The sequence below is a fragment of the Parasteatoda tepidariorum genome, chromosome 1 (assembly GCF_982258835.1).
Source record: "Parasteatoda tepidariorum strain Cologne lab strain chromosome 1, Ptep-v5.0, whole genome shotgun sequence".
NCBI classification, from domain to species: domain Eukaryota; kingdom Metazoa; phylum Arthropoda; class Arachnida; order Araneae; family Theridiidae; genus Parasteatoda; species Parasteatoda tepidariorum.
This window is the reverse complement of record NC_141755.1, coordinates 129,486,117-129,505,675: the sequence shown is the minus strand read 5'-3', so window position 1 is coordinate 129,505,675 and position 19,559 is coordinate 129,486,117. Positions and strand designations below refer to the sequence as shown.

The following is a 19,559-nucleotide window of genomic DNA, read 5'->3' as shown; positions in this document are numbered from 1 at the left end:
GAATCAGTACTTAGTTGCTAAACGTGGCTCACTACAAAATTATGATAAAAAAATGTTTAATCGAGACCCCCCAAAAAATGAAATATTAAGATAAGTTGTTCTTAAAATATTCTGAATTTTTTAAAAAAAGGCAAAGATCATTTTATCTTCAGACAAAAGAGTACAAGGTTGCAAGAAATAATAATTTTTACATGATCAGTTTTCTTTAGAAATAAAAGATTAAATTTAATTTAATAGCTCTAAAACTAATTTGAAAATTTTTAGAAAGAAAGAAAAATATAATGCATATCTTCAGACTTATGAATATGTGACTTCAAAAACTCCTAATTATACTGCCAAGAGATTTTGCTTAACTAAATTGCACGGAACAGGAAAAAAAATTCAACTGAAACAAGTGATTCCAAAACGAGAGAGCGGAGTATTGCAAATAAATCAAGTGTCTCATGACTTGTGTCCCAGAAATTTTTTTTAATGTCCCAATAAAGCCTTTTGCATGAAACAAATTTATTAAGAAACAAGAATTTAAAAAGAAAACTTCTGCTTTTTTAATGAACATACAACATTAAAAAAACTCCGCAATCATAGAGTCCTCGGGTATTGAAAACTTTGCATTACTTTCTAATTGAGCCCGCGTGGCAGAACTTTTTCGAGCAATCTGTGACAGAACTCTCAAGCACTAATATCTTTCTGCAAGATACTTTTAATAATAACAAACATATACGTTACTAATTTAAAATGAAAGAGCTGTGCTTAAAAAAAAACTAGATAACTATATTTAAAAAAAACTATATAAATTTTTAATTGAACATGGAATAATTATTCATTCTAATATTATGGGTTATATTCTCGCATTTTGTTGGGGGGGGGGGTTGACTTATTTCCTTCTTCGCATTCTGTAAATAATCATCATAACAAAAAACAAAAAAAAACAATTAGAAATCATAAAATCCGTAAAAGTATAATTGCAAAAAAAAGATCAGTCACGAAATCACGCAAATCGGACTCCTCAAATGCATGCTTCATTTCAAGATCAGGCTGTTGTAATAAATATTGTATGAAAAATATCAGATTTAAAAATCATGGTGAAATTAATAGTAATAACTGCCAAATATTTGATAGAATTATTGCCTTAAAAAATAAATACTCTAACGCACAATTCGAATTTTCCATATTGAAATATATAGGAATATTTAAAATCCAAGTGAAAATCAATATCAACATCTGCTGAAAATACAAACAAAACATTATTTACACACCGACACATTGAATTACAATACTACCAGCATATATTAAGCAAGTCAAAAAGTGATTATATAAATGCAGGATTCAATTATTACATGTAAATTGTTGTAGAAAAGAAAAGGAATTTTTTTTTCAAAAGAAAACTCATTCTGCAAGAGCTCTGTAACGTTCTGTGACAATGTCACCACGATTCTGCCACAGGGTAATTGAGTAACGCTTGATAGAGGAAAGTTTGGAAAAGCTAATGGGTTTGAGCAAATGTAAATATAAAAACAGAGTGTTCGGTTTTAAGAAGACAATAATTTTGGGGGTTCTTCAAATTTGTGGACTAAAAGATACATAAACCAGAGAAAACTATTTCTCAAAGTTTTAGTTAAATTATTAGCAGTTTTAAAAAAAAAAGTGATAGAGCACTCACGTAATCAGCTTTGCTTTGGGAATATCTTGCAAAAACAAAGTAAAATCTTCAGATGTCTTATCAAACAATTCCTAAAATAATACAATACAAGATTAGAAAACATCAGTAAATGAATTAAAGCGATAATTATTAAACAGAGTCTGCATTGCATACCTGCCAACAATTTGAACTCAATCTTTTTGTTAAGTAATAAATAGTTTATTTTGGCGATTAAAGATGTGGTATTTGTATTCTTTTTGATTTTATGATTGTTTAGATTTAAGAGCTTTCTGAGCATATGATATTTTGTGGAATTGTATTTTAATAAACAGCATACTTAGAAGAGAAATTAAAAATGCAGAATAAAGTAGATAGAAGAATGATATTTTTGTCAAAATAAGTTCCGCATTTAAGAGTTGCTGTAATTCTGTGTATTTACACTGCAGCGACTTCATGTTCAGAAGAGCAATTTCATTTAGACAATACGGTCACCATATCAACTTTCTACTTCATAGTTAAGTACCTATATATTCGACAGAAGCTTAGAATTTACAAGTCAAAAATTCAGAATGGATATCTGTTGGGTGGAAAAAGTATCCAATTAGACTATAATACATTGTTTTTACAAAAACCTCACATAACAAATGCATTGTATATCACAAAAGATGACATCGTGTAAAAAAATACTAGCACAAGTTTGAAATCAGATGTCACAGTGGGAGATGACAAATCATTTTCAGAATACAATTCTGACAGTTTGAGCAATTAAAGATTCATATACGTATTGAAAGTTTTTAATGCTGGCAAAACAAATGAATTATTCATTTCTTAATAGTCCTCATTTAAAAAATTTAAAAAAAAAATTATATTTTGTTATTGCAGCTGTCTATTAAGGCACCAAGGTGAGATTTTTCTTGTTTATGTTTCCATTGGCGCCATCTATGCCCAAGAATTCGACTTCTGCCACACCCATACGTCACATCTATTTAAAGCGGATCCATTCCTATAATCTTTCATTCATTCACAGATTATAATTTTGACCTAAACCAGAGAATGATCAATCTCCTATCCAGTACTCCCAGAGGCATAAAATGTTATGGGGACATGGAGGATGTTGTGACCCGGCAGATTAAACATGCACCAGTCACCATTTACTACATGGAGAGTCTTCGGTTTGCTGGATTACACAATTTTTTATGTGGAACAAAACGTGTTGAGAACTTGGAGTGTGGCTTGACAGCAGTTTAGATTTGAATAAATGCAGTATTTATTTCTAAATTGTTTACATCAGGATTAGACGATCCTTTTCAAACATTTTCAGATGAGTAGGAAGTACATTGTGATTTGACTTCTTTGAGGGGTCACCTAAGCAAAATAAACTCTAAGTTATTTAGCACAATAAATAGTGAATCCCACATGAAATGAACTAAACTTACGCTTGGAGGAAAGAATTTTTCCCAATGCATGAAACAGAGAGGAAATCCCTTTTACTCCCATCTTCAGAGGAAGAAACACTCTCTTGCACAGTTAAGGGCTTTTAAAGTCTAAAAAAAATATTGATAATTTTAAAATAGGAAAAGAAAATTAATAAACATCAACAAAATGGAACTGCTAATCCATACAAGATGTCTTATGTGTGAGTGTAAACAACAAAAAATAAGCACCTTTTAAGCTCTCAAAAAATATTTTTAAGCATTTTTAAATATTTAAAATATTTTTACATTTACATTAAAAATATTTTTATTTTTAGCATTAACATAATGCTAAATAATTTTCAAAGACTTTGCATGATTATGATTAAATTCCTGACAAAAAAAAAAACCTATTTTTTTTTATTACATTAGCCACCATAAAGAGATGGAGATTTTTCGGTTCGATTTCAGAGGGTGGAAAATGAAGCCTGACATTGAGAATCTCTTGCAAAATGCAGCAGAGTTGAAAATGAGAGTGCAAGAATAATTCCCACAGAACCCAGTTCAGTATAAACACATGCGTGCCTGCAAATATTTAATCAAACAGGTAAAATGATTGGCGCTTCCATACGCTATGGAACAACGGTAAGCCGAAATCAGTAGTGCAAGTGGCAAAACATGGTTTTGGAGCACCTTTGGAACAACAAAAAAGCAATTTTGGAGCAGTGAAACAAAGATTTGGGGCATATTTAATTAAAAGAATTAAAATAAGAATTTAATAACAAGAATTTTTAATTTTGCTCATTAATGACATATGTTATTTTTTACACTTTTTTTGAAGGTCCCTGCATTAACAAATTAAGTTTCTTTTTGCTATCTTCCAATGCTGTTAAATATTCTACTATTCTTGACTTAGTCTCAGATAATAGGATTTCTATAATCAACATGTCTTTATTATTTAAACCCATCTTTCATGCTTTTTTTCAGCTGTGGCTAAGAGATCATGAGAAGCCTTCAACTTTTTTTTGCAAATCAATTTCAGCAGCTTTCAATCTACTTTCCTCAGTTTCAGTGTCTTCACATTCTTTTTTCTCAACCTCTAATCGAGCAGAATAATTTTTAAATGCTGCAAGCGCCACTTTAATCATATCATTATCAACTTTAAACTTATTTAAACCCCCTATTTTGCTAATATGTGACACAACTTGTCTCAAACCATTAACACTATGCGAATGTAAACTTGCCCCATTGTCAAGTAGCTTTTTGTTCACACTAAAACCTCTTTCAACATCAACATGTGGTATGCACAAAAGAGCATTAAAAAGCTTTGTTAAAAGAGGATATTTGATATTTCCCAATCTATATTATCTTTCTTCACAAAATAGTTTTTCCAAAACACATCAATTGGTGCATATTCATTTGAGTCAGAAGAATAACCTTCTGGTTTCCCACGTAACAAAGATGCCTCTTCAAGTTTTATAATGGATGGGGTTACTGTTGCCAGATATCTTATTGGCTTATTAGAAGTGTCTTCCATTCTCATTACAGAATGCAACACTTTCAGATGATACAGTAACCTATTTTCAAGCGGCAATGCTTTTATTGACTGTTTTGCGCATACTTGGAACTTAAATACATAGACTTTCTATCTGAAGAAGATAAGGACGTCATCGCAAGCAAAAGCAATTTAAATAAATTTAATATTGAGTGGCTCATACTATTTTTTAAATTAACAATTACTTTATTTAATTCTGTAAAAGGTAATTCAAAATTCTTATTAATTTAACTATTATTTAAGATTATCGAGTGTATTTTTCTTAAAATTTAAATAAATGTTATTTGCAATAATATATCCAACAAAACATAAACAGGATTAATTTTGATCATACTGAATTTATAGAAATATGCAAAGAATTAAGCAAATTAAGAAACTTTAATAAATTTATATTACAAATGTAAATTCCAGGAGCATTCGGAATGTTTTGGGATGTCTTTAAGATGAAATTTGCTGTATGGGTACTGAATGGCTCCTAATAAATTTTTATTAAAACTGGTTACCAAGCACAGTATTTTAATAATGAAATGATTAAAAAAAATTAAATAATTTTTAAATGCAAATTAAAAAAAAGATAAAAACTTAATTAAACAAATAGCATAGTTACTTTTTATATACAATACATTTAAAAACATGATATTTAGGGTCAAACCAAGTAAACTTAAATATTTTAAAGAGGAATGGAATTGACATGCCAATTTGATGAAAATAATGCAAATAAGAGTAGATAGTTAAAAAAAATTATTACAAAAAACAAACAGTCTTGTTTAGAGAAGTATTTGAACACACATATAGTAAAGGGGTAAAGATAAATAATTTGGTGCATTCTCATAACAAAAAAAAAGGAAATAACAATTATTTTCATAATTAATAACATGTAACGAAAAAATAAAAGCTAATTTTGAAGGCTAGTGTGGGTCTTCAACTTAGATATCTTAAAATTGCCCTCCCCACCCCAAAAAAGCAATATCTCTGCCACGAGCAGAATCCCCCTTGTCCACACTATTCTTTTCATTCAGAATTCTTCACTCTCCTTACAGAGTATCATTCTAGGCAAATGGCAGAATATATTAATGAATAAACCAATATATTAAAGAAAGGACATGCTTTCTTCCCCTTGCTTGTAGCCCCCCCCCACACACATATTCCTTTTTGTCTCTCTAAAATGCTTTACCCTTGATTGTTGGTTTAATTCTAAGCGATAAAAAAACGACTTTTTGATTTAAAAAATTGTTCCTATGAACTATACTGATGCTGAAAATTTAAGGACTTTAAAAAACAATGTATCAAAATTAAGTTCGTTTAAGGGCCCTTATTTTCCAAAATAAAAATTGAGCAATTTTTAAAGATTTTAAGGACCGTGGGAACCCTGTAGTAATACAAACAAAAGAGATAAGTTAGCAAGCAAAGGCACTACACCTACAAAAACAAAATACATTAATAAATATTTTTCTTCTTCCTTTTTTGATTGATAAAAGTTAAATTTTAGTTTTATTCTATTGATTTTTTATTACTTTATAAAGAAAGCGAAAAATAAAAAATATTTTTAAAGCCATAGATTTTATACTTAATTAATAATAATAAAAAACATAACAAAAGATACAAATTAAACTGAAGAACTTGTACCAACAAGAAAGTAGCTTTTATGCAAAGCAAACTACTTAATTGTTGTCTAGGAGAGGAAGTAAAGCTTAGCATAAGTTTTTTCATCAGTTAAATAAATTCTGATATGAAAGAAATTAAATTATCCTGTTTGCTTTCTAGCAAATCAATATCGGATTTGGAGCAATAAAATTGTTTTTCAAACAATTCTTTGCAATAAAAATAATAATTGAAATTTCAAATTGCTACACAATATTTATGAAAGAATTAAAAATACTTCCTTAAGTACTCCACAATATTTATTCAAGTGCCACACATATTTCTTTCATAAAAGTTTAAAATCATGGCAAACAAAACAAAATATGACGCACATTTTTTCAGCTATCTAACTAATAATAATTTAATATTATATAATATAATTAAAAATAATTCTTAAAGTATCCTTTTTGCAGCAAATAAAATTAACAAAAAGTATTTCATGACTGTTATTCTCAAATATGAAAACAACATAGAGCTTACCTTTAAACTGAGACATAGTCTCTTTTGAGACGACAGAAGAAAAATCGAATTCTGCAATATCGAATTTGCAGGTTAACAGCAAATGTTAAAGATATCTCAACCTTTTCCGAAGAACCCGTATGAATGCATGAAATATGGTGCAAAATTTTATTCAGCGAAAAAGCCTTAGAAGAAGGAAGTTTAAAACAAGCGGATTACTTACTTCAGTCATGGTGACTCTTTCAACTTCAACAAGTTTAGTTGTAATTGTCTCAGGAGCAAATTCCAAGGAGCCATATTCTTTTAACAACATCTTTACATTTATGTTGTGAATACAAATGTGTTGCCCATCTTCAGCTAAAGTTAAATGAAACAAAGAATGAAACAGTTACAATACTTTAGATTACTTTAAATTCAAACTATCTACGTGTAGAATAAACATAACAATAAATGACTTTGGTTTGCTTAACAAAATAAATAAGAATGACAAGAAAGAAAAAAAAAGGGAAAATATATTTTAAAAACTTATTAAGATTCTTCACACTTTGAAGATAAAAGAGAAATTATTTAAACTTTATAGTACAATAATGCAGTAAAACATAGATAAATAAATACCGTTAGAAAAATGTCACCCCTTTTCTTTCACAGTCTGAAATAGAATTCATACTTGCATCACATATTCCATGCTATTCAGACATTTTGAAACACTAAAGGAATTTTCAGTAATTTAAATATTTTTTTCTTCCTAAAATAGAATTAGAGTGACTGCAATTCAGTAACTTACAAGTTAAAACCTCACCTATGAATTAGAGATTCATGATGGATCATTGAATTTCATTTCACAGCTAAGTACTGTATTTATTTAATTGGACAATAAAGTACAATAACAGACATAGGGTCATTTCATTATTTAAGCTTGCTCTGAACAATAAATTTCACCATAACAATTTTTTATTTTAGGACAAATATTTAAAAACCACAGTTTTTTATTTATTCATTTTTTAAACTTACGCACAATAACATTTATTTCAAACTCAGAGAATGACGAGATTGTTTTGATTTTTCTCAATGGGATTACAATAGGTTTATGTCTGGTGATGCTTTTTATTTGCTAATTCATTTAGACTACTAACAAATAAAAACATGACATATTCAATGCTAACACCTTTTTTTACAGCAAATACTTCCCGGAAAGTTTTAAAAAAAACCTGTTTTATACTAATTTTTAACACATAGAAATTTTCATAATTAACATATACATGTTTTAATTATTGACATATAGTACCTGGTCAACTGGAAAACATTTAGCAAGTTTGGAAAACTTTTCTTTAATCTACTGAAAATTTAAGTACACAAGATAACAATTTTAAAGCTGTAACTGGGAATAGCATGATTTTAATACAGGCCAAAATATTCTCATAATTTTTCCTATCTGAAATGAAACCTTAAATGAGAGGTTACCCAATTCATGAAATAGATGAAATGACTGGATTTTTGGACTGCACAAAAACCTGTTACCGCTAGACTTTCTGGTGATACATCAAAAAAATGTGTGCATGTAAAAACGATATTGAATTAAAGGATTCTAAAAAATTGAATCGCAGCTGCAACTGAAACAATTTCTCCAGAAATTCTTCAAATAACCATCTTTGAATGTCAATCATCAATTAATTATGTCTACAATGAAACATATTAGAACTTGTACTTTTTCTTATTTTTCAGTAGGAAATTAATATTCGTACGTGCAATTAATTAACTTGCATCTTATAAGAAACTAAGAAAAAATGGAAAGAAATATTAAAATTTTAATTCTTTCATATGCATTAACATATTTTTATTAACAGTAACAAATATTTAACACTATATGATAGGTAAAAACAGCATACTTTCATGTAATTCTTCATAAGACTCAGTTGAATTTGTTGAAATAAGATGTTTTCTCTCTGGTACATTACCCTAAAATGCAATAATATGAAACTTATACAAAATTTAATGTAAATATTTTTATTTTTAAAGAGATAATTTTAACAAGTTACCTAAACTAATTCTAATTTTCCTAAGTCGTATATGTTTTTGAGGAACTAAATGAACTTTGTATTATTAACTGCAAAAAATATTTTTAAACAAAATGTAAACAAATTATCTTAACCTTAGACAAATTATCTAAAGCTTAAAATTAGAGACACTAAAATTAAAATATGTACATGCCACCAACCTTACATTCTTAAAACCTTAGACATATTAATCGCATTTTAAGATAGCAATATGAAGTAAAAGATTTAGTATATGTATATAATGTATTAAATTTCAATAAACAATTTTTCCACATAAATTACATTCTTATATTATTTGAAAACTATAAAAAAGATAAAAACTTGAAATAGCTTTATTTAAAGCAAGCAGCTATAAGGGAAAAAAAGTGACTCACAAATGTAAGCTTAATTGTCCGAAAAATTTACATCATAGAAATGAATGTCGAGCATTGTAAACTCAAATCAATAAAATGAAGCTATAATTTAATTATTAATTTATAGACAAATAAGATAGTAAAAATTTTGAAAAGAATCTAGAATTTTTATTTTAAAAGGTTTTTTTTTTTGTATTTTTTAAAAGCCTGCAAAATTAATAAAATAATTATTCTATATGAATCAATCTTTATTACTTAATAATAATAAAAAGCATATAAACAGATATAGACAAAAGTCCAAACTTTTGCTTCCTTTCATTCAATTTGAAATTATTTCAAAGAGCATATTCTCACTAAGTCAGTGTCAGCAGAAATGTAACTAAGCATGAATGTATGAATTTGTCCAATGAGAGCAACTGCAAAGATACTGTCAGGCGTTATCTGATATGAAACTTGTGACAGTTTTACTGGCGCTCTCTTTTGAGCGCAAACAGATTAATGATGAAATTAAGAGGATTTTTTTAAACTTTTTCACAAAAATATAAATAAATAATAAAAGAGGGGAAAATTTTCGAGATAATAAAAATTGGAAGGCAGTTAAAAACAGTAGAGTTGGCATTTATGAAATTATGCCCACCAAAAAAAGGGAAAATAATAAAAAGAAAGGTTCAGAGAAGAAATTCGTTTCCGAGGTAATATATAGCTATAGAAGTCATAAAGTTTGCAAGAATATAATATTCAAATAATTCAAAGAAGGAACAAAATTAAAAATTTTGTTTTTAAAAGACAAACACATTGTTCCAATATATTTTTTTAAAAAAATCACATACATTGCTTCTATAAATGAGCTCCTTAAGTTGATCTACATTCTGGTTTAAAGCAATATCCCTTTCATGAAGTAGCTGCCAAGAAGAAAAAAAAACTTCAGAATGTTAAATACCAAATTAAATTTTTAAGTGATAAAAGTTGACAAATATTATCAACAGGTTGTGGGGATACAGTTATCTTCTTTTAATGAACACTTGTGAAATAAATAACAGTAAAATTTTTCAATAAATCAATTAATCAAAAAATTTACAATGGTCTTCCCTATACACAAACAAAAGTTTAATGAAATTTCACTTTTTCTGGGCAGTGTTAGTATTAAACTCTGAACACATTGTATGTAACTAACATCAGAGCAAAATTCACTTAAAAAAGATATTAAGCATTAAGTGAAATATGATCCATGCTTTTATGCTCCATGCTTTTATGCTTCCATGCTCTTTCAAATTTATTTTATGTATAAGTAATATAAGGATAGTGAACACTCAGTAAAATATTATATTATTCAATGAGATTTTATCAAGAGACAATATTCAGTTCAAATATTTTCATTAATACATTAACTTTTCAAACATTAATTATTTTTAACAGTTACAGTTCATAAAAAATACAAGAAATATTAATATCACAGGTATAAATTTTAAAAATTAAACTTAAACTAAAAACAACAAATCAGATAAGTTGAAAATAATTGAATTATTGGCATAACTTTTACCTTACCGTAAAGGCAGATTCCATAAAGCAAGCCTCTGGAGTGTCCATTTCATAAGCAGCTCTCTCTCTTTCAATGACGGAAAAGACTTCCTTCTGACCAGTCATAAGTAATTTCTGGAATCACCTAGAACATTCTCTTAATTAAATATTATTATTTAATAGTTTACATTACACACATATATTCTTAAGCAAATAATGAGATAAGAAAAAAAAATCTCTTATGCTAAGGGTTTTTTCAGACATTTTTCTAACTTTAGGGAGACTTTTAAAATATAATAAAATTTGGAGACTAGGGGAAATTAATAAAATTTAACACCCATCAAGCGTTGAGCCCCTGGACTGGACAGAAAATCTGCAGCTTAAATTACAAAACAAAGCTTAGAAGAGCTATTTTGTCATTTCTACTAAAGGTTTGTAGCAACACATTTGTGTAGACAGCATGATTTCCTCTAATCAATGAGTACAACGCTCTTGAAGGGGGGGGGGGGGTCATTGTTGTATGCAAGAAACCAGTAGAGGCTTAAAAAACAGTAAAAACTTGAAAAACAGTAGAGGAAAAACTTTTATTGACTGCTTACAATAGTACATCGATGGTTAGAAGTTTGGCGAAGACCACTTCTCTCAATCATGGCATCTACAACTGCAAGTTTGCATAAAGAGCAATTTTCGATTGCAAGTGAACAGTGATAGTTGTGGCAATGATTATTATTTTCCCCTGTGTTTCTTTTATCATGACTCATCCTGTCGCTGACATGATGAATCCTGAAGTGATGGAGAATCTCTCTGACTTATGTAAACATGCCTTCGTTTAATTGCGCAAATCCTGGTTTTCTTTTTACATTCAATGCAGCCGTTCATCATTTTTAACCATTATTTTGCAAAGATATAATATTAAGAAATAATATTAATTGTTAAGAAATAATAGTCATTGTTAAAAAATATTAAAATAGAATGTTTATTTTTTTTAAAAAAATATGCAATTTACTACTTATTAATATTTTATTTTTATTCAATGATCATTTTTACTTTTTAATGCATTTCGCTTTTTCTAATAACGAACTGAATTTATGATGGGGGCGGGGGTGACTCAGAAGTTTCTCAGTCTTTTTCAATCCATTAACGAAGTTTTTTTTTTCTACGCATGAAGATATTTATAAATACTATTTCAATGAGCGTTTTCATACTGATTTTATATTTATAATTACTTGTGTAATGACATAAGTCGCAGCAGGCTAATTTCAGCCGCATGTCTCCTTCCCTCCTGCACAAGTTGTTCAGTTTTTTTTTTAAAAAAAATATACAATTGATTGTTGATAACTAATCAAAAAGGACAAGAATTTCAAATTACCCAACACCAAATGTAAAACATTATTGTAACAAATATATTATATTGTAACAAATACATTAAATTGTAACAAATTATTGTAAAAAATTATTTATAAAAAAAAATACATATCGTCATTGACAGTAAATATAGCTGTATGAGCATTTTCAATAGAAACTGGTAAAGAAACCAGTGATCCTTTCTATCTTTTCACTAAGCATAATTTAATTTCATCTCCAACAGTTACAGAACTTGCATAGTTTTATGGAAACACTGTTTAAAAAAAAACACAAAGAATAAATTTAAAAAATTATTTTAAATTTTTTTTAATACCTTTAAACTTGTGTCCTTGAAAGATAAAGGAAAAAGCAAAGGCATTCCAACAGCTATATTATATGTTAAAAATAATTAGCTATCATAAGACAAGAACTAAGAATTTAAGATTTTAGAAGTAAAAGTTTATTTAAAGCAACAAAAATGTGCTTAGCACTTTTAATTTCTGACTTCTAAAATTGTCTTTACTTTCAACAGGGGTAAATGTGGTAAAAATTGAAAATTTTAAAACAGAATGGAGGTATCTAAATTTTAAAAGGGTAGAAAAAATTAGATACAAATCTTTATACTTTAAAAATATAAATATACTGAAGACTTATGATTGCTAAAAAATATATAATTATAGGAAATAATCTCACTTTATTTAATTTAATCATTAATATTTCATTATTACATAATAAAGCCCTCACCGTGTAGGAAATAAGAAGCAAAGAGTCTTATAAACATTTTCTTAAACAAGAATACCAACAAACAGTTTTTATATTATATATATATAAACACACACAGATAGATAGATGGATAGATATACATACAGACAGTAACACATGTTGTGAAATATAAAGAAAAATGACAAATTATTGTTATCTTAAATTTTTTGCTTGTCTTAACTCACTTTTTTTTTTATAAGAGAAAAAATAAATAAAATCCACTAAAAGACTGGAAACATATAACTAACTTTACTTTCACTCATTGAATTTTATATATATATATATATATATATATATATATATATATATATATATATATATATATATATATATATATATATATATATATATATATATATATATATATATATATATATATATATATATAAGATGAGAAACAATACTTCAGTAATTAAATAATATGGCTAAAGACAGATAATAACCATTTAAAGTAACAAATTGAATTATTCTTTATTTATATTTAGTTGAAATTTCAAATCACCATCAAGAAACTGTCAAGTTCACAATATAATAAATAAATAAATAAAACTACCTTTTTAAATCAATTTTATGCACTGCTTCAAAACAAATAGGACATTTTTGCCAAGATTTATCAGTTAAAGCAAAATAATGTAGAATGCCGGGAGAGCAATAAACATGTCCACGCATCTTTGCAGCAGTTGAAATGTGAAGACAAATTGGGCAAGATGGCATCATGACATGCTAAACGCAGAAGAAATACAAAATTCTGAGATATGTACAAGGACAAAAATTATTGCAGAAATTTTCAATTGTTTAAAAAAATTTTTTTATCTATTATGTTACTTTTTAATTAAAACCTAAACAATATTATTTTAAATTAAGAGATAAAATTTTTGAGCACTTTGTTGATGCATAACAACAATTAAATTACATCTTAAAACAAAATTTTCAACTTCTTATGAAGTTATTAGTAAAAAAAAATTAACTATAATTAACTAAGAAAATATTTCTTGTGCAGGCTACTCGATGTAATATAAATTACATAAAACTATACATTTATGTGCTGTAATAAAATAAAAAAATTACTTTTCCCAATGTCACAGACAGAAGAATGTCACAGAAAATCTGCACATACTATTTCTTCAATTAATGACCACTCTACAAGCTTATCTGGATTGTTTTGGTACATAGAATAATCTCCATTATCCCTTGCAACGAATTGGCAACATATAATTTTAAATAAAGTTTCATTACTTTCATACATAATAAATAATTTAAAAAAAGCACACATGGTGTTCTACAGCTTACCTTCTGATTAATACACACTTTAATGATCCTAGTCAAAATCTTCACCCAAAGTGTAGCCAATAAAAATTTAAGTCAGGAAAAAATAAAATACTATTATAAAAATCAGAAATTATTATCAATGTTAATCAGGGTACAAGTCCGGACCAGAATGAAATTCATTGAAACAAATAAAATTTGTTAGATGAAGCTGAAAAGCTGACAACTGTTATTAACACGTTGAGAGTAACTTGTATTTTTAAAAAAATTCTCGTTAGGCCAGACATGCTATCTAGAAACGCTATTATTGTGGTACAGCAATGTGAAGCGTACTACTAACAGATTTAAATAAAAAATTGATTTGTAATAAATAAAAATTAAGTCAATTTGAAATAAAATTTCAATTATTACTAAACCTGATTTTATTTTGATAAAAGACAAGACAGTAAATTTTAAACTGTAAAGATTCAACAAAAAAATTGAGTAAAAAAAAAAAAAAAACTTTGGAAATAGGTGAATTTTTTCAAATGGACCCATTCCATTCACCTTGGTCAATTGGGTATACTATCGCCTACGTCACAGGTTGTGTTATTCCTACTAAATTTAACCAGTGAACGGCATTTTCTGCGAGCCTGACATCAAGCCACAAATAAACAAACGGAATGTTCAATCTTTTAAATAGCTGCTCGCCAGATTATATTATATTAAATAGAAAAGTTCGCTTTGTAATAATTGATTTTGTTGTTTCATCTAAGTAACTCAATGCTTTTAGTAAACATATATTTAAAACTCAGTTTATTAATTAAATTAAAAGTTTTTTTTCTCTTCTGACAACGTGAGACATCAAACCAATTAAACTTAACGGACATCATTCTATAGAATCCATATTTTAAAAAAAAATCAATGTTTTCAAATCAAATTAAATTAGCGCATGTAAAATATTAAACAATAACCACTATATTCTATTCATTTAGCATTGCACGATAGTATATGTTATTCCTACTAAAATTTTCGAAGTGGAAGTAGTTGTGTTTTTTTTATATTATACCCAATTCAAAGTATAAAATGGTAATATCATATTTTATATTATAAAATAAAAAAGTAATTAGTATTAACAATAATAAAAATAAAAAAATCATTGATAATTGTTATTTGATGATAGAATCAAAATTGGCTATACAGTACTAAACTGAAGTTTAAAGGAGGAAGTAAAAAAACAATACCACCAAAGCACCTCAGAATCACATAACTTGTAAATGGAAATCACAGATTTTGAATTTTTCTTTCAAATCTGATTTAAAATAAAATTGTTTGAACCAATAGTTTTAATTATTTTTAGATGTGTAAGTAAAATTCAAAATCCCAGTTTAAAATACTAAGCAAAAAATGAACAGGAAGTAGTTAAATGGAAATTGCTGGTTTCGAATTTTTCTTTCAAAATTGTTTCAAATATACACAAGAAAATTTCTTACTGAAAAATCATATTAGAAGACTTACAACAAGAGTTCCTTATTACATTTTGGATGTTTTAATCCCTTATTTTTATTATATCCAGAACCAGATCGCTTACCTTACCTTCTCAAACATCAAAAGTAAAATTCAACAGATGGTTTAAATTTCCTTTATTATAACCCTGTGAGTAAGATGGTTCAGCAACTTATTTTAATCTGAAACTGAATGTTCAATACAACTCTAAGAACATCTATCCGTAAAAAATATTTTTTTTATAAAATACATCAATATATATTTTTACTTTTAGAAAAGAAAGCATGAAACTAAATTTGATTAGGAAAAAAAAATTTGCACTAAAGGCTATCTCCTAACTATCCCAACTTAACCCCATGTGGTTACAAACCTTTTTACTAGAAAAGGGCTATACAAGGATGCACTGAAAAACTTCAATGTTGTGATATCTTCAATCTGATGTCTGGATCATTTTTCAATGCATTAAAAATTGTAATTTACTGAGACATGCACAATGTTTCCTGATGGATTGATGTCTGCGCTTGCAATGGGGAGCATTGTTCCCGATTTTCAAATGCGGAAAATAAGCACTTCTCCTTACTATAACATCAACAACCACAAGCTTGTGTAAGAATTTTTCGTCGATCGTAAGTGAAAAGTGATAGCTCTGACAATGTTGGTTATCTTTCTCCATGTTTCTTTCAATGTGACTCATTGTTTTGCTGATACAATGAATTCCTCTGTGATAAAGAGTCAAAGTGTTATTGAATTTCTTAGTTATGGAAATGTGCTTTCTGTTTCTGCCATTGCTTTTTAAACAGTGCTGCTACAAAAGATGCTCAAATTCGGTTACTATTAAGATATAGCAGAGACAAAATTTCAAAATTACAAAATATTGCAAATATAAAATCCGCTTTCACTATAAGGAATAAGAATTACTACATGCAAGTACAAGCATAGGAACTTTTATAGTGACAACTATTTATTTATAGTTGTTTCATAAAAGATACATGCGCCACCTTTTGTAGCTATTTAGTGTAGTCAAACGCACTGGTCTTAGTGGGGGGGGGGGGGAGTTGTAATATACTTTTAACAGCACTTTATATGTTCATAGTCGATAGTTCAAAAGTATCTAACTTGAAGAATTTCTGATCAGTTCTGAAGTGGATGCCACAAAATGGTGCCTTTCTCTAAAACATCAAATTATACAGAAAGTGCAACTCTTTTTTTTCTTCTGTGAAATACAATCTTCACCTTTTGTTTTTTGAAGACAATGAGCCGCATTTGATTTTAAGGAAACTTTAATCAAAGTAATACCCAGGCTTTGTATTGCACCAATGAAAAAATCTAAACATTTATTATTTTAAAAAAAAATTAAGAAATATTTTGGAACATCATACATAAACCAGATTATTTTTAAAAAGGTAAAAAAATAAAAACAAAGTATGATTTGTTCGACGTAAGAGCAATAAAAGCAAATTTTATTGCAAGAAGAAAAGCAAAATATACTATTTTTAATTTTAAAGATACTTTGCTTAGAACAGAAAGTTTTACAATTTCCAGCAAGAACTGAACAGTATAGGGCACAATTAATGATCGAATCAAAACAAAAAGATATTAGATCAAAAATTTTCAATTCCTCAAATCTATTTTTTACAAGTCAGCATATGTATTCTTACAAAATGGGATGCTTCGAACACACACAAAAATCAGGATTATTAGGACAAAAAGTATAAAATGAAAGCAAAATATTTTGTATGAAGAATATCAGGAAAACTATAAGCCCTACAATATGTGGATATATATGTGCATATATAGTGCACTAAACAAAATCAATTATTTTTAAATTTTTACCAGCCACACTAATTTATAAAACAAAAAGTTTTTTTAGAATACTTTAATCACATGTTTTTATCATAAAAAATCATCTTTAAAAAAATATAACAGAATATAATTCGACAACATATAATAAGAAACACACTTAAAATTTTTGAAATGTATACATGATGCATGATTTTCGAAGCAGAGTTGAAAAAAATTAATTTTCATCAAAATTAAATCAATTAGGAAGGTAATTCTGTATTGATATCTATACACATGAACTTCAATTCAAAAGGGGATTTGAAACTCGAAAATTTAAAAGTTATACCCTTAGAATTGGTTCCCTTCAAAAAAGTTTTTACTTTCTTGCATGTTTGGAAAAGAGCCAAAACTTGATTATTTTGTGGTAGATACTGACATACCTACATGGAAATTTTCCCCTGAATTTGAAACTAATACTTACACCGACATGGTGAGAGTTTTTCAAAAACTAAATTATAGCCAGCTTATATCTTGTTCATTCAAACGTAAAATAGTGTCGACTGGCTTTCTTTTAAAGTAACACAGAACATGGTTTGTATCAGTGTTTTTACCTATTTTTCTTTATTTTGGCTCCTTATAAATGTTACAAATAATTTAGCTTCAATTTAAATTTGTAATTTTTCAGGGTTCTCACTCTTTAAACAAAATAGTATGATTGTGCATCATCAATGTACATATACTGCCAGTGACAGTGTCAATTAGTTGGCTTTCTTTAAATCAATAAATAAAATAATTAAGATTTGCAATTTTTTTCAAGTATATATAAAAAAAAGAGTAAATAAAGAAATTTGGTAAAAACATTGAAAAAATTATTAGAAGTTTTTAAATTTCGCTACTAGACCAAGAAATGTGTTATATTTAATTTTATGATGAATGACACAAAATTACTTCCAGCCAAACCTGTTATTAGGAATTAACTTTACATTGTTACTAAACATTTTAGCGAAAAACATGAACTGATTTTAAAGCAGCCGAAAATTGAATAAAAATTAAAAACAGTATACATACATATTAAAACAGTATACATATTTTTTTTAGTGCATATCTTACCATGTTTAAACCTTTTTTTTTCATAAATAAATATTTCTGATAAAAAAAAATTTAAAAAATAGTACAACTTTTTAAATAATACATAAATTTTAACACTTAAAAAAATATAAAATGCAGCAAGAATATTTCATTACACATGTTTTTAATCCATAACTAATAAACAGAGAGAAATCAACATGCTATTTACATATACGTTTTGTCTTAAAAGTTAATTAATTGTATTCCAGAAAAGTTCATTAGTTTTCTATTTTAATTATTATTATATTATCATTGAAAAAAGTGACTGAGTACTTTGAAACAGTTTGAAATATATTTTTGAAATTATAAAATATTTACAATTATGAATCTAGATATATTTTAGCCAATAGTGATGTCTCTAAATATTTTCAATGAAATTGAAGATATATAAAGATTATGATATATAGACTTGTTTAAAAATGTTTCATGTCTTTTGAAAAATTTACGAGGGTTGTAAATTAAATAGTGGCAACTTAACCTTGAAACTCACAGAAGGGCTGGCATGCGTAAATAGGATATGGGAGTGGTGAGGTGGCGCTGTTGTCGATGTGTAGAGTGCAAAATACAGTCGATCTGCTTAGAAGGATAGTTGTTGTGTGTTGTTAAAGTGAAGAGTTTCGTTTCCATCGCTTTAAAGCATGTTTTAAAAAGGAGATCAGCTGTCATCACTTAAAATCGAGGTTGCCCATGGCAAAAATGCATCAGAATGCTATTGAGGATAAGTGGAAGCTTGTGTCGCAAATTCTTTACTGTATTGGACAGTAGCACGATGGGTTCAAGCATCTCGTCTTTTTCGTCATTAAGCCTTTTGAAAACATGCTTTAGAGCGATGGAAACGAAATAATTGATTCAGATGATTTTGATTCAGATTTTTTGTTAGGTAGAATTTCAAAAACTGAAAGAATATGACCATTGAAAAGAGTGAAAGAAAATTTTTGGAAGAAAGTAACTTAAAAAATTTTAAAATAGTTCTCTTTATCGACATAATCATTACAGAAAACGATAAATTAAATTATTGCATATATAAAGCAATTATTGTTTTGTTTAGAGAGCATTTCAAAATTTACTTCCATGGCAAGGAAGACAAAATAAAAGGCTTTATAGGAACGAAGAAATACATTATTAAAAATGATGAGAATTTTTGTCAATGACGGACAGAAG

General features: G+C 27.5%; 1 protein-coding gene across 40 annotated transcripts in view; it reads right to left on the bottom strand.

Moving 5' to 3' along the window:
• The window catches only part of LOC147816943 (suppressor of hairless protein-like), a 46,909-nt gene that overhangs the window by 7,204 nt on the left and 20,146 nt on the right, over positions 1–19,559 (bottom strand). For 20 of the 40 annotated variants that reach the window (XM_087152744.1, XM_087152762.1, XM_087152765.1 and 17 more), the window contains 6 exons: positions 13,291–13,460; positions 10,659–10,776; positions 9,944–10,015; positions 8,593–8,662; positions 6,930–7,063; positions 1,661–1,731 (listed from right to left, as the gene is read on the bottom strand). In XM_087152744.1, coding sequence (XP_087008870.1) covers positions 1,661–1,731; positions 6,930–7,063; positions 8,593–8,662; positions 9,944–10,015; positions 10,659–10,757 — 446 coding nt within the window. In that variant the 5' untranslated portion in view covers positions 10,758–10,776; positions 13,291–13,460. The other 20 variants (XM_087152862.1, XM_087152867.1, XM_087152875.1 and 17 more) reach the window with 13 other exon arrangements.